This window comes from Agelaius phoeniceus, chromosome 8, assembly GCF_051311805.1.
Source record: "Agelaius phoeniceus isolate bAgePho1 chromosome 8, bAgePho1.hap1, whole genome shotgun sequence".
In the NCBI taxonomy this organism is placed as follows: Eukaryota; Metazoa; Chordata; class Aves; order Passeriformes; family Icteridae; genus Agelaius; species Agelaius phoeniceus.
Window position 1 is genome coordinate 21,162,347 of NC_135272.1, and position 24,002 is coordinate 21,186,348.

General features: G+C 39.9%; 1 protein-coding gene across 2 annotated transcripts; it reads right to left on the reverse strand.

Moving 5' to 3' along the window:
* Nucleotides 1–23,505, reverse strand: LOC129123819 (very-long-chain enoyl-CoA reductase-like). 2 transcript variants are annotated; one of them, XM_077182235.1, is made up of 13 exons: nucleotides 23,307–23,505; nucleotides 13,927–13,977; nucleotides 13,367–13,418; nucleotides 12,995–13,039; nucleotides 11,602–11,705; nucleotides 9,414–9,529; nucleotides 9,196–9,301; nucleotides 4,714–4,786; nucleotides 4,578–4,621; nucleotides 3,153–3,210; nucleotides 2,557–2,645; nucleotides 1,515–1,560; nucleotides 1–1,416 (listed from the first exon to the last, which is right to left on the reverse strand). In XM_077182235.1, exons 1-13 carry the CDS (start codon nucleotides 23,331–23,333, stop codon nucleotides 1,289–1,291), a joined length of 939 nt encoding a protein of 312 aa, XP_077038350.1. In that variant the 5' UTR covers nucleotides 23,334–23,505; the 3' UTR covers nucleotides 1–1,288. The 2 variants fall into 2 exon arrangements, with proteins under 2 accessions (XP_077038350.1, XP_077038349.1); XM_077182234.1 differs by lacking the exon at nucleotides 23,307–23,505 and having other exon boundaries at nucleotides 13,927–14,007.
* Nucleotides 23,506–24,002: the final 497 nt, after the last annotated feature.

Here is a 24,002-nt window from a genome sequence, read left to right on the forward strand (position 1 = left end):
TGCTTTGAAAGATATTTTTCTTTAATTGATTTAGATTTTTTTATAAGGACACTCTTGCTTTTTACTGTACAAAATATTATGAAACTTCAGCAACCAGCTGTAGCCTTCTCTTTTTGCCATAATTATTTCAACTGTTTTTAAAATAGATTTTATTGCATATTTCACCCTTACAAATAGTTGCAAAATCTTTCTATACATCTATTATAGATAAATAAATTAATTATGAAACAAAACAGTATCTATGCATTCTCTTCAAATTCTAAAATAGCTTCTTTAAAATGTCATTCTGATAGATTTCAATAGCCTTTTTTAACTAGATTTACACAAAACCCAGCTAAGTCCCACAGAACATCCTGTGACAAAGGAAACACAGGAAGTCCAAAATGAAGCTGATTTTTCTCCCTGGCTCCGAAAATAGGAAGAGCGTTCCAAGGACTAGCAGTCACTTCATGTATTTACAAAGTGTATTAAAAACTACTGAGAGAAGCCTCATGTAAAATGCTAGGTAAAAGGTCAATTAAGGAGATGTTATATCAAAACAGGCCAGATATCAAAGATACGACATAGGTTAGATTGCTTCTGAATCTTATTTACTAGTATGCAACTACTAATGAAGAAGACCAAAAACAAACAAAAAACCCCAGCACAGGATATTACATTCACAAATACTACAAATATTTCTTACTTAAGATTCTTTTGGCAAATTAGGTGTTAGACCCAAATCAGGTTTTTGAGATACGGCCTATTTATTTCTTTATTCCAGGAACCCTTCATATTCTTTGGTAATGTTATCTCTTATAAAGCACCTGCCTCCAGGCAGCACACTCTCTTCAAGTCAAAGAAGGCAGATCATGCAACTGTCCTGAGGCCAGCTGGCCCTTCTAGCTGAACTGAGCTCAGTAGTTAGCTGGTGTGTCCTCCTTCCAGAGTACTTCTGTCTTGCAGAATCCCACTGCTAAATTTGGAGCTGCTCTTCAGCACAGACTTCTCAGGATCTCTGATCCATCAATCTAAACAGACTAGTACAGAAAAATCTAAGTCAGGTTACAGGGAACTGCAGGGACTTTTTCTTTGCAGCTGTGCAACGAAGCCTTATCTTTTAAGGTGCTTCTGAGTTGAGAATTCTTGAAGGTAAGGAAGTGCAGCTTTCAAGTGCATACAATTTCCCTTAGCAGTGGAGATTCAACATGCACCAAAATCCTTTTAATTAATTCATTTATTTGGCAGAACATTTATGAGGTTTTTCTTCTTGAAGTTCTGTGCAATATTCAAATTGAGCCTTCTTTTCTTACAACAAAAAGGGAATAATTGGCATTCTATGACTTGGATAATCCTTGAATTCTCTTAAGTAGGTGCAGTGTTTATCCTTTGCCCAGACAGTCATCTGAATGAAGCAAAGCAAGGTGAACAGTCCCACTGGAAGGAAGGGAAAAAAAGATACATTTCATTATCAGATTAAAAACATGCTCTTGCTGCTGACATCACTTCAGTTGAAGTACCAAAACATTACTCACCTGGAACACACTGAGTCATGATAGTGAAACTGATCCAGGTCCCCACCTGTTTTGGCCAAGGAAATTTAAAATATTTCTGGTGACAGCATTTGCATTTATGTCTCTATTGATCAAAATAACCTTGTCCTAGTATAGGTAAATAAAAAGATCAAGGTCAGCCAGATCAATTTCTATTGTTAATGACCTTTAGTTAAAAAGGTGAACAGTGCCTTATTATGACAAACAAAACCTTCATATTTGCTTCCACAGCTATTACAATGAGAAACTTTAAAGCATTAAAACAGTGTCCTTCCTGTTTTTCTGCCTAATTTGTATTCATCAGGCCTCCATCACTGTTAGCAATGGTAACTTTCTATAGTCCAAGGCCCAATGCTGTTCTCATTAACATCTGTTGATCTCCACTGAGTTTCAAACCTGACACTGTCCTTCTGTGCAAGAATGAATGTTACACTGAGTTGCACTGACTTTATCTGCTTTTGAACTCAGTCAGGAGTTCAGCTCTTGATTAAGGAATATGAAATGATAAACTGATTCAAGTTTCTAAAGCAGTCACCACCAACAAAAGTAATTGCATAACTTGAAATGGGGAAGAAGACTTTGGCTCATTTTCTCTATCACAGTATCTTTTATTTGTCTGACCACTCTCTTCCTGCCTGCAGTGATATTTCTAGGCTCTTAGGTTATAAATCCACCAGACACCTCCATCCTCTCATTGCAACCCATGTTCAGTGATGATCTCCCTGTTCCTGGCAGCAGAATTTGCCTGCTTTACAGTGCATGTCTTGTCTAGCAGCCACCTGGAAGCACTGGCCCAGGGTCAGGGCTTTCTGTGTAAGGTTAGTCACATCAGTACTGACCCAAGGGAGGGGAGGAAGAGCAGACAAATTCTTGTCCACAACCTGATTTCATGGGGTCTAGGGAAGGAGGGGAAATGTGCTGAGCTGAATGGTTTCAGAGGTTTCTTCCAAGTAAAACATTCTAAAAGAAACAAAAATATATTCAGCAAAACTAAAATCTGAACATCTTGTTTGGAAATACATACCTCGTATGTATAGTTAGGGCAAGATACAAAGAAAAACAGCCATGTGAAAGGATTCTTTGTTGGATATGGGATCTTACAGGTTTTGGATCCTATAGATTAGAAAACAAATCACAAAATATTCACATTCCTAAATATATTGTTTCCTGTAAAGACAACCCAGCTCTGCCTACTTCTGTGTCTCATGAGTGTCAGAGGGACAAACAGGATGTGGGAAGAGAGGATGTCCTCTGGACTCACAAGAGGAGTGGGATACCTGTGAGGGAACTTGGCCCTGCTCACCAAAACATAGCTTGTAGCAGCATTGTTTCCTTTTGCACTGGCAGTATAACCAATGTAACTGCTCCCAACACAACCCAGCCCAAACAATAAAGATTACAGTAAGTTAAGAAGTGCTGTTCAACGGTCTGATGTCAGAGTCCTCGCACTGTCTGATTTCCCTTAGAATCCAGTCTTTACAGTGCTGAGCAACCTGTGCTCCCACAGCAGTCAGCTGACAGGTATCAACACCCCCCAGGATCAGGTCTTTCCTGAAGCAGGGTAACTGAAGGAAGTACTGAATGGCTGCACAAAACTGAAAATGATGATGCGGTTTTTACCATTTCTCCGGAGGTCACTGAGTGCAACATGAATGGAAAAATTTCCAGCTTCACACAGCTGCAAGAAAAAGTATGACAGAGTTAAAAATGTTCTTCCCTTCTATTTGTTTTTCTTCCTTTTGTTATTTCCTGGAGTTCTTTAAAATATTTAAGAAAAGGAAAATAATCTATTATTAACATAATAAATATCCTTAACTAAGACTACTGACAGAAGGATGCAACATCTCCATTCAAATATGACTCCATATTATATTCTGTTATATCTTTATTATATTCTTCAGAAACTGTGGAATCCATGTCCAGAGTAGCAAATTTATTACTTACATAATCCCCTTGAAATCTAAATAAACCACAGGGGATAGAAGTGAACTCAGGGGATACTTGCTGTATTTTTTGATCATTCTTATGTCTTTAAAAACATCCAGAAAATTATTTGCATAGTCTTGGTTTCTCAAAAGTTATTAAAATCCCAAGGAAGATACAGTTTGGTCTCTAAGTAACTTTTCTTCTCTAGAGTATAATTGATATGAATCATGAAATATAATTGACCCAGCCTCCTCACCGGATTTAAAGAATGCTGCCCCAATCAATTATGAAGAGAGTGTATTGAAATGACCCATTTATATGATTATGGACAGTCTCCAGTGTCTGCAATGCATAACTATTAGCAAATGACTAGTGGTCAGAGCTCCTGAGTTTATTCCCAGCTCTGTGCTTTCAGCTATGGAGTTTCTCAATAAAATGTGAATAGATCATGACCTCACAGAATTTTCATCTTGGGAAACTGCTTCGGGATCCTGCAGTCACTGATGATTAATTTGACAAAGCAAGTGAGTAGCTGATGTTCTGAACAAGTTACACATACATAGGAAAAGTCTTTGTGTGGAGGTATCTCTTATTGGCTACACTGACTTTGCTTCTGCATGTATGAAGTGTTCCTAGGATTTGTGAGAATGAACAGTGACTGAAGAATTTTGAATCGTAAAGAAAGCTATAAACAGGTTTTGAAGCTCAGCAAAATGAAATTTTATCACTGGAAATTATCAGCAACATACTCTCTTAGTTGGCCAGTTCTCTGAGATTTATGATCTGTTGTGATTTTTAACGCTCAATAAACAGTTCACAAAACAAACTCACTGGCTTTTAAACACAGGGTCACAAACTTTTAAAGATTATGAGAGATCATCCCAGCAGATCAATATCCTAGTCTTGGAATAGACACTGAATCAAAATATTGCTTTGTGTACAAAATCACATTAAAAACTGACAGATTTATCTGTTTTGCATGCAAGTGGTTAGCTTTAGTAGTATGTCCCAAATGTCCTAGTCCTAAGTATCTGTTTATCCTATTCACTCCTCCACTTACATGACAGAAGAATCAAAGCAAGATATTTTAGCATTTTATAGAAAAAGCAAGAAACCTACCAGAAACATGATCACAGCAAAATTTATCTGTTTTTTCCCATAAGCTATTAAAAAAAAGAGTTTGCATGTCATTAGTACTAGTACAGGAAGTACATACATAAATACTTAAATCATTGAGGGCTGTTTTGCTACTTACAAGGAGGAGTGTAAAGAGGGTGATTGATGTAATATGCAAGCCAAGCTGCAAATCCCCAGTAATATAAGCAGTTCTGAAAAATAAGCAATTTTTCTTTGCTTTAGTACAGAGTTTTAGGCCATTATTTGCTGCAAGGACTATTAATAACAATAGATCAGGACAATCCTTCAACTTGCTGATAATACAACAAGAAATGGCAGTACTAAGTGTGGTAGGTGGGAGCAGGTAACAGGAAATAAGAAAGGAAATTGTACTAATAGAGTTAAGAGTTCCTCTAAAATATCTTAGAGCTGTTAAGTTTATAAACAGTTTTAGAAAGTATGATCATATGACTGAAAACAAAATTATCTTGTCTGGCAAGCCATTGGGCAAAGTTGAAGAGCATACAGACTATATATTAAAGAGAAACTTATTTTGCTGACCCCTGAGACTGTAAGACCAGATTTGAGCACTGTCCTCTCTTCTGTACTTATTATTTTGTACTGCTCAATCTCCTCTCCTCTTCTCCTTCAGCCCATCAGTTTCTTTCTTTCTCATGCTTTAACTTTTCCTGCCTGATGCTTTCCTCTACACTTTCACTGTGATTTCTCTAGTTTGTCCCTTTTGCTGCTTGTGTTTCTGCAGTGCAGTTTCCACTGTCTAAACTGATAACACAGCTGTCACTAATGGCTGTACTGACACATTCCTGACCAATCTCAGTGCTTGTTCATAGGCTTCATCCATGAAAAAATTACTTTAAAGGACAACCTTTACCTCTTATTTGGCCTCCTTGGCCCTGCCTCCTGTGGGTTTTTTTCTGACAGCCATTGCTGCTTTGGTGTCTTGGTGACATGCTATTGTCTCCCTCCTTATATATATATGTAGGTGGGAAGGAGGCCCTTTCTTGAGCCCTTTCTCTTCTTTGCTCTGGGCTCTGACCTCTAGGTGCCATTCTCTTGCAGACAGACTTTAACCCTCAACAATTCATACATTTGCCTCTCATCAGTTTAGTCTTCTTTTACCCAACCTAGTGCCTGAGTTTTTGATGTATTTGGGTAGGTTTGTTTATCACCTGGACTTCAGCAAGACCACAGCTGAGCTCTTTATCTTTCTTTTCTTTGCCTTATCTTTTCTTGCATCCTATTTTCAATTTTAAGCAAAACTCTGATCCTCTTACTCTTTCTGGTCTTCTTTCTTTTTCTTGGCCTTCCAAATAGGTTCCTATACCTTAGACATTCCTAGGTGTTTCTGCTTTCTCCTTCACCACTTCCTTTCCTGCTCATGCAGGCAAAAATCCCATCCAAGGCTCTCCTGCCTGGTTTAACTTTTTTGTTTTGCTTTGAATTTTGCAGTCTTTTCCCCCTGTATATACCAGAACTGCATTTCTAGCAATAATACCCTGGAAAAGTGATTACCTCAGCGTCTCCAACCTGCACTAGCTGACTGCAGTGTCTGATGGTGCATTTTTCTGAAAATGCTGGTGCCCCTTCATCTGCTGCAAGCAGCTGTATCAAACATTCAGTTGCATTTCCAATTTCTTCTCAGGGCTAATTGAACCTCTGCAGTGCCCAGAGACCTCAGACAAAATGGATACCCTTTTGGGTGTGCTGTAATACAAGCACTTAGTATGTCCTTGTAATGAGATTGTGTAAGAGATAACTGATGAAAAAGAGCAAATTATTAACAAGTAATTACAAATCAGGTGGAATGAATGAGCAGAAAAAATAGCTTCCCTGTGATGACTTCCTTTTCCCCCAGGAAATGCAGCAGAACCAAGAGAATGAATCCAGTGAGGAACAGTATAGGTAGTGTCTTATCCATAAATTACTGTTTCCTCCCTAAAATTAGCTTCTTCAACAGACACTTACAATTTACTGACTGCTGTACAAACTTAGGTGGAAACAGTTTCTTGTAATCTTGGAATGGCATCTTCAGGAAAACCTTCTCCTAGCTTCAAGGCTTGGCACAGGATGGAACATATGGCAATGGATTTCAGTGAAGTAGAATTAAATAAATGAATTATCGTGGCTCAGTCCCCAACAATACATGTTCTAATCGAACTGAACAAGTGCTAATCACCCAAAGTACATGATTTGCTGCAAGACTATTCCTCAGTTATAAGAAAAGAAAGTTCAAGATGAGTGGGGTCTACCACTGCTAAGGATATTTACAGTAATACTGGTAGATGTCCAGCTGCCACTTGAATCCATATTCCTCATACAAATGCCTCCAGTGAGGTTCAAATAGGAACATACAGACTTCATAAACCCACTTGGAGAAAAGAAAGAGTTTCTTGAATCCTGGATAATAAAGCTTTACAACAATCTCTTATAATGCTGCAGGTCAAGTTCAGATATTGCAGGGATCCCAGAAATAAATTATTCCTAAGTTTCCAAACTTACAGTTAAAACTTTTGTCTTCTCCACTGCAACTGACAATCCATAGTTCTTGATATCCTGCCTATGTTTATTCATGACCAGCATGTACCCTTCTGTTTGTCTTCTTATATTGTCTAAATAAATACTATTTAAATACTTTAAATAGTATTTATTCAGATCTAATGTTCTCTTTCCTCCAGATGGTTTTCTACAAAGTGATAATATCCCTTCCTTTTACTCATAAGAATGTTCATGGGTAAAGAAAGACCATGTAAGATCAATCATGAGACTAATCTTTGAGGAATTCTTCTGGTACTTCCCTATTATTAAAGGTCTGACTGATCCTTTTTTGGCACAGCCATAATTATCTTTCTTTCAATTATCTTTCTGTATCACCACACAATTTTTGTATTAATGCCTATTTTATTGACCTATTTTATTCAGGAGTTGTTTACTAGGTCCAGATAAATCAGGTATTCTACCTTTCCAATGCCTAGAAAAATCATGTCTTAGAAAAAATTGTACTATGTTAGTGTGCTCTGCTTTTGGTGAAGCTGCTGCATTGTAGGGAGTAATTTATTCCTAGTTCCATTTGGGAAAAAGGGATGAAAATCCCATCTCTCATCAATTCCCATCTCAGATTTCTGCTTATTGAGGCTAAAGTATCTCCTGTACCCATAGCATTCCACTGCACTTAGAAAAGAAGCTATCTATAGCTGCTGTGTATGTGATCAAACCCTGGAAGTAAGAAGCCTTGTCTACCACTTCTATGTGATGGAAAAATGTGGAAAAAAAGATGTGATGTTTTTCACACTGGCAGAATTTTGGCATAACACCACCAAGGCCAATGAAATTATAAAAGCAAATGAAACCCAAGCACTGCTAAACAGGTAGAATAAGAAGTGTGAGCAACTTTACAGATGAAAGCAAGTGCCACCAGCCTGAGAAGATGGAAATGAGGAAGTGATCAGAATGACTGGTACAAATGTCAGTTTTAGCAACAACAGTTTGTATGGTCTGAAAGGAACAAGTAGTTGTCAGAGATGGAAGTGAGAAAAATAATTATCACACTGATTGTTTTTTCAAGGTAAAACTGCTCGTTTATCTGCTGTTTAGCATGCATTAGCTACTGTTGTGTCAAGAACAAGAGATCTGCAAGATCTGTTGTGTCACGAATGAGATCTGTGGACCTTTTAACAACTCTTGCTGCAGGAAGCACAATAAATTTCGAGGGAGGATTCTTTTGGAGGGCCACTGCCCCACTACAGACCCTCCTTTCCTGAAAGCTATCACCTGAAGGACCAGAGCCACTGGACAGCTGTAAGGAGTTGGCCATAAGGCAGAGCTTCAGCTGCTACAAGTATCACTGCCATAGTGCAAATTGCAAGGAATTGCCTAAATCCCAAATGTTAAAATTCCCAAATGCTTTTCTAGTTGATAATCTCTTGTCTTCCTTAGAGTAAGTTGTACTTTTGACTACTAGTGTGTTCTCTGTTGCAAACATTTACAAAATAACTACAGCTTATGCATAACCATGCAGTCACTGTACTACTTCTCAGACACCCAGGGAACAGAGTCTGCACGCCAAGAGCTGCCCTGTGCCACAGCAGCACTGGTGACATCAGGGAATGCTCCTGTGGAGAAGAAAATGCTGAACAACTGAGCTGCTTTGCACTGGATCAAAGGTAAATTAACAGTTCCTTAACAACAAAGAGAATTTTAGGGGCAAAGCAGATATAAAATGACTGTTACAAAAATAGATTTGTTTTTTAAAGAAAGCAGCTCTCCCACCATTGTGCCTGCCTGTACTACCTTTAAAGTTAACTTGTTACTAAAACATTCACACCCAAGGATCTAGCTGGGTGAAAAGGAAGGGTATGCTGAAGGTTTAAAATTCTAAAAAGTAATGAAACTTCTATAATATTAGTAACAGTATGACAGCATGTGGGTTATACAATAGCGACATTAAGAAATCTTCTGAAAGAAGTTGGGGCAGCTTTATGGGTGAGATATGCTGTGCATTGCTACAAAAGCCACACAAAATGTCTGTGGTGCAGAGGCAGAGCATAGGCTGGCTAGGCTGGATTTATAAAGGCAGCTGTGGATAGATTCTGGCACAATTTACCTTCACAATATTCCTCAGTGGCATAGTCCCACGGGAGAATCGATGAACAAATACTGTTTCAATCAACCTTTTGATGTAGTGGAAAGAATGGCAGATACATGCCAAGCTAGAAACAGCAAGACAAAAGCATTTAAGAGTGCTTAAAAAAACCATGTGTGGCAAGACATTTGGAATAAGACTACAAGAAATACTGCTCAAGCCTGCAAACTTAGACTTACTTAACTACTGGGTGTGGACTTGATGTAAACCTCTCATCCAGTCCATAGACAAAATTCATGCGGAAATAAAACACAAAATAGATGAACAATGGACCTGTATATTCTATCAAAAATACCTGCAAAAAGAGAGAAGATCATTAAACAGCTGAATTAGATGATGGTTTTGCTTTGGTCTCTTTGTGACAACTAATGCAGTGGGATAAACACCTCCACACGTCCAGGATGGCATTAAGAGAGGCAGGGAGGGAGTAGAAGGTTTGGCTATGAAACTGGTAGCCATGCATTTAAATATTTTGCAATTATTTGCCTCAGTTGCATTCAAACAGCCATTGCCAGTGCAGCAGACACAGTATGGGTATGAAAAGATAACAATGGCAGCCCAGAGATCATGACAAATATGCATGCATGTTACATTTATGCAGCTCTCACCCTTCTCTTGCACTCAAAAGCTGTTGCTTTATTTTGGTTTAAAATGAAATTTGGTGAAGAATTTGTCTTGAGAAATAGGAGTTCTGCTTCTACTGAATGAATTTTGTTTAAACTCGAAACACAGCTTGTAAGTATTCACAGTGACCCCATCTGTGTGAACAGTTAGCACAGCAGTTGTCCTGGGAAACAATAATTTCATTCTATGTTCAAACAAGCTTTAATTGGAATACTAGAAGGAAAATAAAAAGAAAGGGGAAAAAAAGAGAGGAAACCAGAGAAGCTATTTCTCTAACTTGAATTCATTCAGATAGGTGTGTATTTCTTAGGAATATCACCTTAAATTGAAGTTAACTTTGGACCAAATATTAACAGCTGAATTTTCCACCCATCTATAAGTGAGGAAGGTAGGCCCATACCTCACCTACAGAGAAAGAAGGGAAATTGATTGTACTTCTGTTACAAGCAAACAAAGAAAAACCCAACAACTAAAGAAAGCAAACAAAAAAGAAAACCAAACAATCCCAGTTCTCTAATGTGTTTAGAGTTGTTTTGATACTCAGAAAAGTTGAGTTATTGACTTCTGTTATGATCAGCATTTTCTCTGGTGAAGATCAGGTTTGCTTGTAGATGAGAAGCTCATCTTTTTGATTTGATAATACTAAACTATTTGTTAGTTTATATTTGAATGAAGTAGCTTGAAGGGCAGGGAGAGCAAAAGATTATGAAATGGTAGAAGCCTGGGCTTACTCTGCCCTGTAATATTTTGGTGGATATTAATGCATGTGTGTCTTGAAGTCTACACTGCCATTAGAAGTCTTTGTCTGTCTTCCTGGGTTTTTGAATTGAGTAATAGCTGCTTGATTTTTCAGCATTGCATCCAAAGTAAAGATGTAAAGACTCAGTCTTGCAAAACATATTTGACTTTTTAAATTTTACCTCCTATTAACATTGTCTTTGGTATTTGTAATCAACACAGGGTTTTATTAATATCTCATAGCTAAGAAATGGTAAATATGCCTTTAAATTATGAGGTACTTTTCCCTTGACATCGTGCTGTTTATTGGAACTAATGTAATACTGTGCAGCAAGGACCTTCTAGAGAGCTAGAAGGGTCATTGGTCACCTCACTGCATAAACAGCAGTGCTGTGTTGCCTGCCAAGTGAGTTGTGATAAAATTTGCATTTGAGCTAAGACAGTAAATATGCAAGGTCTTTGTGGATTGCTGCTAATATTGCAGAAATTATCAGCTGTCATTGGCCTGTCACTGGCATCCTGGGACACAGTCACATGCAGACAGCAACTAATCTTAATTTTATACATTTTCTTGCTGAAGTCACTTCAAGTACTGACATGTGAAGTTGCTCCCATGCCTCTTTGCAGGACAAAGTCAATGGAGTATAATCCTAATTTTGTCAGGAGTTACACACATCCGGTGGAGCAGATTGTCAAAGGCATTTACATAGCTAGTTCATAATGATTTTGCAGTAGACATCCATTTGACAATCTGCATTTAAGTTCTGTAGAGCCAACCTACCCTGCAGCAGGTTTTCCACTGCTGCTCTCCCAGAGAACTGAATAGGCATTCAATCTGTTACTGCTTTCCCTGATTAAATGAACTGAAGCAATGAGGATTCATTGCCTGCATCCACTATCAGAACAGACATCATGCAGAAATATTGGAGAGAAACAAAAAGTGATGTAAGGATTAACTGTGGAAAACTAGCCATTAAAATGGCTCAGACTTGAAGCAGAGCTCACCGTAGTCCATCCTATCTGTGGCCCTAAATCTTTAAAGTATAATGTAGCAGTTGTGCCAACAGGGAGGTGCTGCAGGATTTCTTCATCCCTCAGGGCCTTTCCTTCTGAGAAGGAAAGAAGTAATTACATCTTAGTGACATTCAAGTCCACTTTGGAAGCATACTAGCTTTATATGGTGCTTTATCTATGAGACACCTTGATGTGATGTGGGTTTATTGGAATCTCATTAAACAGACCAAGAATATTTACACTTCATTTTTATTTATCCCTGTAATCACATATAAGCCTGACTCCTCTATTCACACCAAAACAGTTAAAAGAATTCTCAATCCTATCTGCCTGTCTAGTCTAGTAGACTTTCTTCATCACTGCCAACAGCAGAATTTGTTGATGGGGCAATGCCCCTTATGACAGTTCCCTGACCTCCTAGTCAGCTGCACCCCTCTCTCTCTTCTGCTTTTCTCATTGCTCATCACCAGACAAACAGAAGATATGATAAGCTGTGTTGGGAAAACTCTCCTATAGAAATTTTCATTGCCTTTCTTTTCCCAGCCAACCAGCTACGAGGTGATTCCACTGCACTTGAGCTTTTAATGCCTAGATATGGAGGAACCTCCAGAAGGCCACTATTTTCTCATGGCAAGTCTCACTATGTAAATTCATAGAGGAATCTGACAAGGGAAACCTTCAAAGAAGGAAACAAGATACATCTGTTTTCCATGGATAGATTTTACACAATGAGCAAATCTTCACTAGCATACTTTTAAGGGATTGTTTAAACTTATCCTTAATGAAAGCAAAGGAAGAAAGTGTTATATTTTAACTAAGATGAATTAACACAGTTTGGCAATTAGACTTCTGTGGACTCAGGCCATGTAAGAGGCTTCTAGCAGCAATACCTACAAGTGTATTAATGAAGTCAGCCAGCTGTCATCAGCTTTGTCAGCAATTGCTATGTCCACAGCAATTGTGTTCTGCATTAGCTTCCCTCAAAAGAACTGTAATTCCTGCCTGAGAACAGAGGATTATGTGAATTGATAGCTCAAACTCACAGCCCTTTTTGGTGCTCCAGCTGAGCATCATCATGGAGATCATCTGACTGCAGCTAAGGGCAGTGAGTATCCAGATCCTGTGCTGCCTCTCTGGAAAGCAACAGTGCTCAGTAGTTAGAAAGTGCATTGGAACAATGTGCAAACTCCTGAGGTAATTACCGAGCACCAGGGTGTAACTATGTTTCCTTCCAAAGAATTATATTTGTTCTGGATTCTCTTCAGCTTTCACAGTGCTAATTAACATAGCTGGAAACAGATTCTTAAGTGCCAACACCCTTAAGTACACCTTTCATGCCAGGGCCCTGCTCAGTTTAGTTACTCCAGACCTCACAAGTACTTACTTGGATCAAGTTTTATTGACTGCCTTGCTGGGTACCACCGAGGATCTGTAAGACCATACAGAGTTGTGTGATACACAATGTTCAGTTTAGATCACCCACTGCTATAATGAACACAATACAAGATGAGCTTTGTTTAAAGGTTTTTATAAATATTTATTCAACACTAATATAGGTGATAATTATACAGCAGAAAAAAAAAAACCAAAGCTGTATCAGGATAGGATAAAATAATTTTACTGAAATCTCACTGTGATCACATTCATGTGCAGGTTATCAGCATTATGTGTGCGTATATTATGTTTCAATTATGTAATTTTTTCCTATTTATGTACTGGATATTCTGATGTGAGCTGCTGCAGAAGTTATACTCACATAATTTATGAAACATCAATCTGATCTCTCTAATTGTAGCATTTGGTTCCACCTAGGCAACAAAAATATTGTAAATATAAGATGCATGATTTGAATGACAACTACTAGGTGTAAGACTATTAAGCCAAATAGAAATGTGACTTAGACAATGTAACTGTTTTGTACAAGTGTCTACCCTTGGCATGAAGGATTCAAAGAACTGACAGGAAAAAGGCAGGACAATTTTTGACACCTGTTTCAGAGGCAGCTTCTCTAGCAGTGATCAAGAGTTACTATTACAGCAGTGACAATCTGATGGTTTCTGAGTACCAAACAACAGGCACCCTCTTAGTAAAGCAACTTAGTAAAGGACAACTGAAGTTGTCCTTTTTGCCCAAAAGCTCCTTCTGGAAAAGGGCTTAAATACACTGTAGTCAGTATGAAGCTTGCATAATCATTGCAAGTGGCCAAGGAAAGGTTACCAGAAGATTAAATACTCTTCATAAACACCATATTTACTTAAGAAAAGTTAATAATTTCTTTAAAAGTCACCTAGTCTTTTAAGCAGATTTTTGTTTTACCTTATCTAGGAAGCATAGCTGTTTCTTTGTCTCCCAATCAAGGATTTCCACCTGAGAGGACACAAAATGATAATTAATCATTATTGGCTAAATAATGTGTAAACTCAGCTGATTCCCAAATTCATAATTTCATGTGACTCTCAGAGTGGGACACCATTTTTTTCTGATCTATGAATTGAGTTCAAAACCTTCTTGATGTTCTCAAGAGACAGCTTCAATCACCAGTTTCCAAAAGCACTCAACTTGGAAAAAAAAAAGCCAAATGAATTGTCTTCTTGGATATATTCAGTAGCAGAAGTAGCTAAGTGTTTGATCAAATAAAGTGATCTTGGGTATTTTCTTATGCTAGAACAAGTGGAAGAAGTAAGGAGTAGAGAAGTTTCACAGGAATCACTAAGGAACAGTACTTTTATGATTCATAAAATTAGAAAGAGCTTGAGAAAAAAAATAAATGTATACATGTGCATATAAGCAAATATTCTGAGTACATAAAGCTTGAAGATTATTGTGTATTATTTCCAAAATATTTTAATTGCAAGGAGAGTGGAAAATATTGGTGGACATAATGAACAAATGCAGCTAAATATCTGGGCTTCACAAACACTTAAACATTTCTTATAGGAATAGTCAGTGTTACTCTTGCCTCTTCAATCACTTGTTTTATTAATTATATATTAGCATTTTATATTCCAAGCAGAGGTTTAGCTACAGCTCTGAAAAGAAAAGAGCAGTTTATTTCCATGATCAAATGGCAGTTTGGCAAAATGTTATGATTTGATCAACAGCCAAGCAGAAAAGTCCCCAGACATTTCAAAGCCCAGTTGCAGCAGCTCCCTAAACCTCATTGCAGTTGTTGGGGTTTTTATATAAACATCTAGAATTAATTATGTTTGGTATTAACTGGCCAAGAGAATGGATTAATATTAGACTCTAAATATGATTCCTCACTAAAAATAGGAGTCACAGTCCAGTATCTTTCTCAGAGGGTTGCTTTGAAGAGATCACTTGGTTGAGTATCTTATTTCCTTGTTTCACTTGTCCCAAAGGGTTCTCTTCTGGCACAGCAATGGAGCACTTGAGCTCCAGTCCCACCTATCAAATCTGATCTCCACAAGGAACACTAATGCCATGGTGGTTTCTGCCTGTGCACCGTAAGCTCTGACTGGACATTGAGGGAGATAAGTGCTGTTCCTCCTTTGTGATACGTAACAAGTATCTGATAGATTGTTGGGATATGTTTTCCCTTGATTTTTTATATTTAAAATAACACATATTTCCAGTTTTAATGTCTGTTTGTGTGAAATCTCCATGGGAAAGCAAATGAAATGGATTCCTTTCCCAGAAGACTATTCTTGAAATACATTATTCTGACACTTGCAGTCCACAGAACAAGTACAGGGCAGAGAAGGGGCTGTACACCACTTTTTTTCCCTTCTGATGCCAAGTTGCTACAAGGACTATTGAAACCTTTGGTCTATCTCAAAGCTCTTCTGTCAATGAATACCCTGCAGACTGCAGCAGTCCCTACACTTTTAATAGTGTCCTTCCCATTCAATACCCAACCCAAATATATATATATTTTATCAGAATCCCCCAGGGGCAGTTTTAATCTATGGCCTCCAGTGGTTGTATTTGAGAGATATTCTCCAGGTCAATTACAGTGGTTTAAATATCTTTCTGCCACCTATGGTATTTTAGCCTGGTTATTCTTGCTAGGCACAAGACCAGACTGAAAATTACAGAGTTTTTCTTTTGCTCTGTGGTTTTCATGGGCATGGCTGTACAGAAATCTCTGTAGAATCAGTGTGGAAAACAAACAAGTAAAGCTTGATTCCACTGTTATTTGGTTCTGTTCCAGCACAATTCTTTCAAATGCCAAACTGTCATACTTGCCTATACTGGTCCATGCAAATAGCTAAAGGAGGCCTGTAGAGATGATGGATCCAAACTCTTCTTAGAAGTGCACAGAGATAATGGTGAGAGGGAATGTGTCTGGATAAAATAGGGGAAAATCCAGACACAAGAAATATTTTTCACCATGAGCTAGGCAAAATATGAGAAGTTGCTTAGAGAAGATGTGGAATCTCCATTTTTGGAGACAGTTAAAGTTGGACTGGACAAGACCCAATGCCATTTGATCTGGCTGTATCTGCTTTGAGCAGGAGTTTGACTGCATGATTTCCACAAGGCTCCTGCAACCCAAACTGCTCAATGTTTCTTTTTTTTTTTCCACTTCAAACATTTAATTTACTTTCAATTACTTTCAAGATCTAAGCAAATATCAAACACTCTTTTCCTTTTCAGAAAGATGGATGCCAGAACACAGCTTTAGATTCCACTTCAGTCCACAGCAAATTGTGCAGCAACAGATTGAAAGCAAGGTGACTGTTTCCTCTATCACACCTCTTAAGATTTATCAGAACATCCCCCAGTGTAGGTGTTCCCTGCAGAAGGAACAGAAAAGCCTGATCCAAAGCAAGAAATGGTAGTTCCTGAACATCCTGGCCAATCCCATGAAGCACCCTAGCACTGAACACAGTGTTTCCAGCCTTGAGGCACAGCACCAAGGCAGTTAATGCATTGGTTGGCAACAGTTTTTAGACACCCAGCAATCTGTTCTTGGAACACTTACTGATGGGTAGCATCTCTTTTAAACATAAATTGCTTGGCTCAGAGAACTTCAATTTCATTGTGTTTTCAAAGCATTTAGCACAATAGGACACCAACTGTTGGCCTGCATTAGTGCAGTAAGACTTACAGTCCATTTATTTGGTGAATTTTTAAAGACATTTTAAACTACAGCTTCTCTGAGACTACTAGAGTAGAACTTAATCAATAGGCAGATTTGTGTAAGACCTTAAAAACTCTTTTATAAGTGACTACAAATATATATCTTTGATTAGAAGACAAATTTCTTCAATTGCCTAAGGATTAAAAATCAATAGTGTCATTAGTAAAAGAAAAAAAATCTTGATTATTAATGTTTAGAACAGGTTGAGGGCAAAGAATAATCAATACACAATATAAGCAGAGAAAAGTATATTCAGCTGTTAAATTTTTATTCAGAAAATAAAAAGGTAAAATAAAAGTATTCATAAGGGAAAAACAGCTGAGCAAAGTATTTAAAAAGAGTTTTTAAGATGTACTGTCTCTGTAATAGGATTACAAAAATATAGTTCACTTGAATTCCTGCAGTTTAAAGCCATAGCTAAAGTGCTAAAGGATCAACAGATCTTCAAACATAATGTGATAACTATTATGGCAATACTGACACATTTATCATGTCTGTGCATCTTAGAAGTTTAATTTGAAACCATTTGTAATCAGCAGATTGAGTAAACTTGAGTGAGACTTTATAAGCACTGACATAAGCATATATTGTATTGATTTCTTTTTAAATTACTCAGTTAAAAAAAAAAGTTTATTTCACAGTATAGGACCCAATCAGTCTGAGAAAGAGCAATGAGCAGAATGAATTCTCCCTAAACTGTCAGAATGTTTACATAAATGAGTTTATTTGAATTTAACTCTAAAAAACCAATCTAGTGGTTGCCACAGTCCTAACTGTGGCAAACTGAATCTTTCTAAACATTTTTCCTATAGAATTATTAATTTTCTCTATCTCCTTTGACTTTTCTGGTAGACTGTGCTGTTCCTGAAGGGAGTAAGCATGCCTTAGTGTGATCTCACATTAGGGCATATCAAGAAGTTTTCTTCAAGTCAAGAGTTAAGCCAAAGGGAGATTGCTGTAAGTGTACTTACACTGAAAATTCTGTTTGTGCTGCTGCTTTACAACTGACTCTCAGTCTGAAGCTTCTCTTGCACCGAAAGGTACAAACTGTAGCAGAGGATGGGTCTAAGGATCCATCTAGAATTGGTTTCTGAAACAGCCAGCAGCAGGTCACTCAGAAGAAGTAATAAACAGGGCAAGAATGTAGTGACTGAGGGAAAGGGAAGAGCCAGACACAGTGATTTTGATTCTCCTGCACCAGAAGTGCTGCCTATGTATTTAATAATTTTTCATGGATTTCTTTCTTCAACTAGTTTATCCATTTGCCTTTTAAACCTGTGTAAACAGTCCTGAGGCAGGGAGTCTCACAGCTTAGCCACATGCTATGGGAGAAATTCCCAAACCAGAAACAAGCAAATGTTCACAAAGCAAAATTTCATCATCTTACCTGTGGAGTGCTGAGCCTTATTCTCTAAGCAGTCCAACTAAACAAATCCTTACCTCTGAAGCAATGGCTCATATTTCACAAGACTAGAATCATATTGCATTATTTCACTTTGTATAAAGACATACAGTGATGCCCATACTCAAAGGGTTTTCTAAAATGAATTTTCACTTTTGTAGAATTTAGATGTCTAACAGGTTCACAAGAGACACTCTAGGTATTTACTCCTCAGCTTCCTAAGTTCTGCTCTTCTGCAAGCCAGTGTTTGACCTGTGCTGACACTCATACTGCATTTTTATTTCTTCCACCTGTTTCTGATTTGCTAGTTAGACATGCTCTCATCTAAATCCCCAAGGATATTGATCCAGTAAGCATCTTTATCCCAAGGTCAGCACAATGCACAGCATTTAGATTCTTTCTGAATGAAACTAAACTGTCAGCAAAGGAGATGATCTAGTTCTTCATGCTTTACATGTAATAGTTAGACACACTGCCAGGAAGTGGGAAAATTGCTTTGGAATGTCTTTTGCCATTCCCAATTTCTCCCACAGGCAGACCACAGGCAGGAGAGGAATTCAGTGAAAAGGGGTGTCTCCTACCAAAGAGAAAGCCTGAATATCTGTCTCTCTGGGCTCCTTTTATCACTGCTCCCTTCCATTGTAATTCTGTTCAGTATTTCTCTACAGCAGATGCCTTCTGGGATACCACACAGTAAAGAGATAAGAGTTGAAGTAAACTTGGATACCCTGACCAAATTGTCCTATCTGACCTTGGAGCTGGGTGCCTAACCCAAACACATTGCAAAACCCAAGTTGCTTTGTGGACCTGGGCCTAAGGATGCTAACAGCTAGAGCTACAAATGCTCATCCTTCAGAAAGACATGGATTCATTTATATAATTGGCAGAGATAAAATGAGTCAGCATAAGAACAGTCAGGAAGGAAAAGGAAGGTCTATTCACTTAGTGTGGGGGGGGGCTGATTTATTTTTCAAGAAAGGAAAAGTCATTAAGGCCTTCACGGTGAATTCTGGCTCTTGAAAATCTACGAGAACTTTTCAGCTTTTACTACTTAGAGATCTTGCAGGATACACAAGATGAAAAGGAACCTCCACCAGTTAATAGTGACTCAGTGCATATTTACTGAGGCTGGCTAACACAGAGCTGCATGTTGCCAATTTCCCAGGCATACTGAAAAGTCACATCATTCACTGAGGATCACTGTCACTATGAAGCACATTGGAGTGCCTCCATCTGAGAACCTGAGCCAGCTTTGACTCAACGCTAAGTAGACATCCAGGTTTTCCAACACCACTGCACAGCCTTTTCCTTGTGCAAGAGAATATTCACTGCCTTGGGGCTTTAGTTTATGGTTGTTTTCTACAATGGCAATATACAGGTAGAAGAGTTACACAAATTCTTTGTGAAATCACGATCATATCTTTGTATCAGCACTGTGTTTGCATTATCAAACTTCAGTATTTCTAGTTTCATTACTACTCATTGTGCATAATTTGCTGTAGGGATGTCAAAATGTACATACAGAGTATACTTTTGACATGGAATTGAAGAAATTGAAGAGGTTTTTTTTCTTTGTTTTTTACCTAGCAGCATCAAGGATGGGTCCGCTGCCTTTTGATAGCACAGGAAGATTGGAAACCCTGGGAATTTTAGAGAGCTTATACAGACAGGTGAACTTACAAAACTGGTGGTTTGTTTTTTTTCTAAATACACTTCAAAGAAGCCCATTTTTTTCCTAATGTAAGACTTATAATTTCAAATGTAGCCTTCAAATTCTGAGTAGCTCCAGGTACTTCGTGCCAATGAATGTTTTACTATCATCTTCTCCTATACAAAATTAAGTTTCTCTTCCAAGCTTCACAGAGGAAAAAAGACAAAATGCTGTCTTCTAAGTAAAGCAGTACAACTGAATGTTGAGGTGTTGGTAAGTGTGGGGAAAAGTGGTGTTAGAAGAGTAAGGGATAATGTTTGCCCTGTCATCTTATCTCTTTCTATGATAATTATCTTTAGTGTTACTTGTGAAAACTGAGCAGATGTCATCAAACAGCAGGGAAATTTTCAGTTGTCCCTTTAAATGACTGTTCAAATATCTGATCTGTGGCCTTGTCTTTCTGGCAATTCTTGGAGGATACAGCATCTTGAAATGTTCTGCAGTTCTGCTTTTAGCACTTGCTCTCAGTGCTCTTACTTTCTGAGGCTTTAGACAGCATAGCTCTGAGAGGGAGCAGCCTTTGTAACAGGAGCTGTGACATCCCAGCCATGCCAGCCAGACAGCAGTTGCCACCCCCTTACATTCAGAGGGTTTTCATCACAGACAGAAGAGGGAGGGAACTTTAAATGCCAACAAGGGGGGCCAGTACATTATTGCTTTTAGACTGTACTGCACATGTCAGCTCAATCTATCATCAGGGAGTGAAGATTCCAAAACATTTTTGGGTATTGCTGCTCACAAAAGGCACTTACCATCCAAACTAATTAAGGAAGCAAAAGTACAACTGTGGCTCTTGTGACACTAATTCTCTACAGTATGAATATATTTGTTCAAGGATCTTTCCTCTTGGAAGTCAGAACACCATACTATTTTCTCTACATTAAATGCTTTTGAAGACCTAAACCTGTCAAGTAAAAAGAAATAGTATAATTCATTAGTCTAACTTCAGAGCTCTACTGGAGACATTTATATCTAAGCACATCACATAGGCATCCCTCATATGGAAAGGAGGAAAAGAGGCACTGTTAGGATAAACAGTATCATAAGCTCTGCAACAAACCTCAAATAGGTCAGAAGAGTTGTTCTCTATGCAACTTAGAGAATTTAAGACTCCTAAAGAATATTAGTCTAGATACAAGTCTCTGTCATACATCTCTCAGTCTAGAGTTGAATCTCCTCAAATTATCAGGTGCAGTATTTTCAAGTATATGCATATTTATTTATAGTTGTCCTTGAGAAGCTTCTTCTGAACTATTAGTGATTTAAAAAATGAGGTGAAAGTAGAAACAAACCAACATCTGAAGTAAAGATGACAGTTTGGTGATTGTGAAGTGATTTGTGATTCTTATCAGGAAGCACCACAGAAGAACAGTAAAGAGTAAATGGTTTATAAATGTTTAGGGGAAAGTACAAATTTATACAGTTCCTAAAAGAGGGAACCCTAAAGTTTAAAACAACAGTAGAAATTCTGCCTGGCCTCCCCAGGAACTACTGAGAGAAGTGGGATACTCACCTTCTCTCTTTACATAGTTCAGCTTTGAATGTGTGGTGGGGAAATGCAATTCAGGATTCGAAGTCAATGAATTTGTAACAGAAAACAAATCAGGGAGAACAGTGCAGAAAGCAATAGGGAACTGCACTGCTGGTGCTACTTAGGCAGTCTTTGTCCACATCCTACCCCTGAGACACCTCACACACGGGATGTGCTGGGCAAATCTGTTTCCACCCATTATCTGCTATAAAAAGAAAAGGACTAACTAAGACATACAAGGCTGACATGTAAATTCATGAATCATGCTGAGTTTGCTTTAGTATTGCCTAAACACGAGATCTTGATTTAGGACTCCAAAGACCTGGATCTCCTGCTATTGTCCTGCCTAGTAAGACTGAGCAGGTCATTCAACTTTTGTGTGCTTTACCCATCTGCAAAATCAGGTAACAATAATGACGTCCTTGCTTTTGAGGTCTTCTAGTAACTAGTGCTCTTCAGTTCAAATAAGTCTAGGCAGAAGAGCAAACCTGAAGTGACTAAGGGCAATCAGAAGGGTATTACACATGTGCTTGCTCCTGCATTTGGATCTCACAACAGTTTGAGTTCTACCTCACTGTTAGAAATCCATAAGGCAGTAAAAGCTTGGTTGTTTTTCCTAAAACAAGCCTGGGAAGTCAACACTGCTGAGGAAAAAGTGGGTGCCTACCTCACACCCAAAAGAGCTATAGGCAGTTTATTTTGCTGAATTGTGATGTCTGGATCATTTTTATATCTTTGAAAAGTAAAACCTGAACTCATGGTGAGTTACTAAAGGAGTAGATGATTTTCAGATGACTTTGGATTCTATCAGTGTTATAACAACAACTGATTTGTAATTTGCACAGGAGGAGGAACATTCCTCCTCCTGTGCATTTTTTTTAGGTAAGTCGTGATTGAGAAACCCAAGTATAAGCCTGAAGAAACATATTCAGGATTGCTGTAATTTAGCTTGTACAGACCTGTTTTTGTAATACAAGCTGGTCTTTAGATTTTTTGTATTAGCCAGCCTAACTAATTCTAGCAAAGAGTCGGTGTGGCTGTTTATGTAAGTGGATGAGATGTTACCCTTGAAGCTCCCCAGGTGCACGTTACTCTGCGCTTTCTGTGAGCACAAGGAGCTAGCTGACTGTACTAAACTCCGCCTGGCTGTTTTTCATTCCCCACTCAAGATCGAGCGCTCCGTGCTAGCAGAGGGCTCTAGCCCGTATCTGCCGGGCACGGGCGCCGTCCTCTCGGCCAGGGCACCAACTCGCCCGCCGGTTCCCGGCCGCCCAGCCGAGCCCAGCCGAGCCGGCCCGGGGCGCTGCCGGCCGCGGCCACGCCTGCACCGGGCCGGAAGGCTGCGCGGGACGGCTGCCGGCGAGGGGCACAGCGGCTGGCCGCGGGGTTTTCCGAGAAGTTGGGGACAGAAGGTGCCGAGAACATTCCTCGCTCTCTCCGTAGGGCTGGGACGCGCTGCCAGAGCCAGCGCAGGCTGCCCGCGGTGCTGCCCTGGGCAGGACCCGCGAGAAGCCCAGAGCCATTGATCCGGCGCCTCCGCGCACCGCCGAGAGCGCCGGGAAGCCCGGGGATTCCCCCCGCCCCGCTCTCCGGGAACACCGGGGACGCGGGGATCAGGAACGGCGAGGGGAACGTGCCCGGGGAAGGAGAGGACGGGGCGGGCGGCAGCCGCTTTTGCTCCCTCGCCCCAGTGAAACCCCCGGGAAGCAGCGTGCCCCTCCGGGCCCCTCTGCCCGGCTCTGGCGGCGGTCACTTCCCTCGGCAGACTCGGGAGCGGCTGGCTCCGGCTCCCCGGCGCTTCAATGCAGATGGAGGGGGAAGAGAAAAGAGCCCGCCGGGATCCCGGGCAGCCCCGTCCACGTCCACCGGCGGCAGGATGCCGCGGGACCTGCCCGGGCTCGCCTCGCCTCGGCCGCCCCCCGCCCCCGGTGCCGCCCGCACCCACCTCGAAGAAGCCGGCTCTGCCGCCCATTCTGCGGGCACCCGCCGCGCCGCCCCGCCGCCGCCCGCGGCACCTTGCGCGGGGCCCCGCGCTGCGGCCAATCAGGCGGCGCCCGGACCCTCCGCCCCGCCCGGGCCGGGGCCGCTGCCCGGCCGTGCCGGTGGGCGGCTGCCGGCAGCGCTGCCTGCCGAGCCCGCGGCGCTGCCCCGGGCAGCCGCAGCAGTGCGGGACCGCCGGCACCTCGCGCACGCCAAGTTCTGCAGCTCCCGGTGTTCAAAAACTGCGGGAGAAGAACAATATGCACCGGCCGCCGGGAGTGACATTTCATTCAGAAGGGTGATTTATTTTTCTTTGAGAATTATTGCGGGAAATATTTTTTTTTTTAAAGAGCTGAAGTATCTTAATGAGATAACTTGAAAAATGCAACTGATCATGAGCTAGAGGATATTCTCCTTTCTTTTTTTTGATAGTTTACCTGATGTTTCAGGGGTGATTGGACTGACAACAGAACTGTGCTGAGATCCCTTCTCCTCCTGTGATGTGTTCCTGCCACTGCTGAGGATTACATACGTGGCATAAAGCAGTACAGAGCTGGTACTGTTTTTCCTCCACCCAGTCTTCATTACGTGATATCTTTTCTTTAAGAGCTATGGTAATTAAATATCAACAAAATCTACCAGGCTACAAAGGAACATCGCT

Coding starts and splice junctions, on each gene's coding strand:
- LOC129123819 (XM_077182234.1), bottom strand. CDS start 14,007: ATGATTAATTATCATTTTGTGTCCTCTCAGGTGGAAATCCTTGATTGG. Junction 2,646..3,152: donor CAGTGACCTCCGGAGAAATG/GTAAAAACCGCA, acceptor TCTAATCTATAG/GATCCAAAACCTGTAAGATC. Junction 1,417..1,514: donor CATGACTCAGTGTGTTCCAG/GTGAGTAATGTT, acceptor CCTTCCTTCCAG/TGGGACTGTTCACCTTGCTT.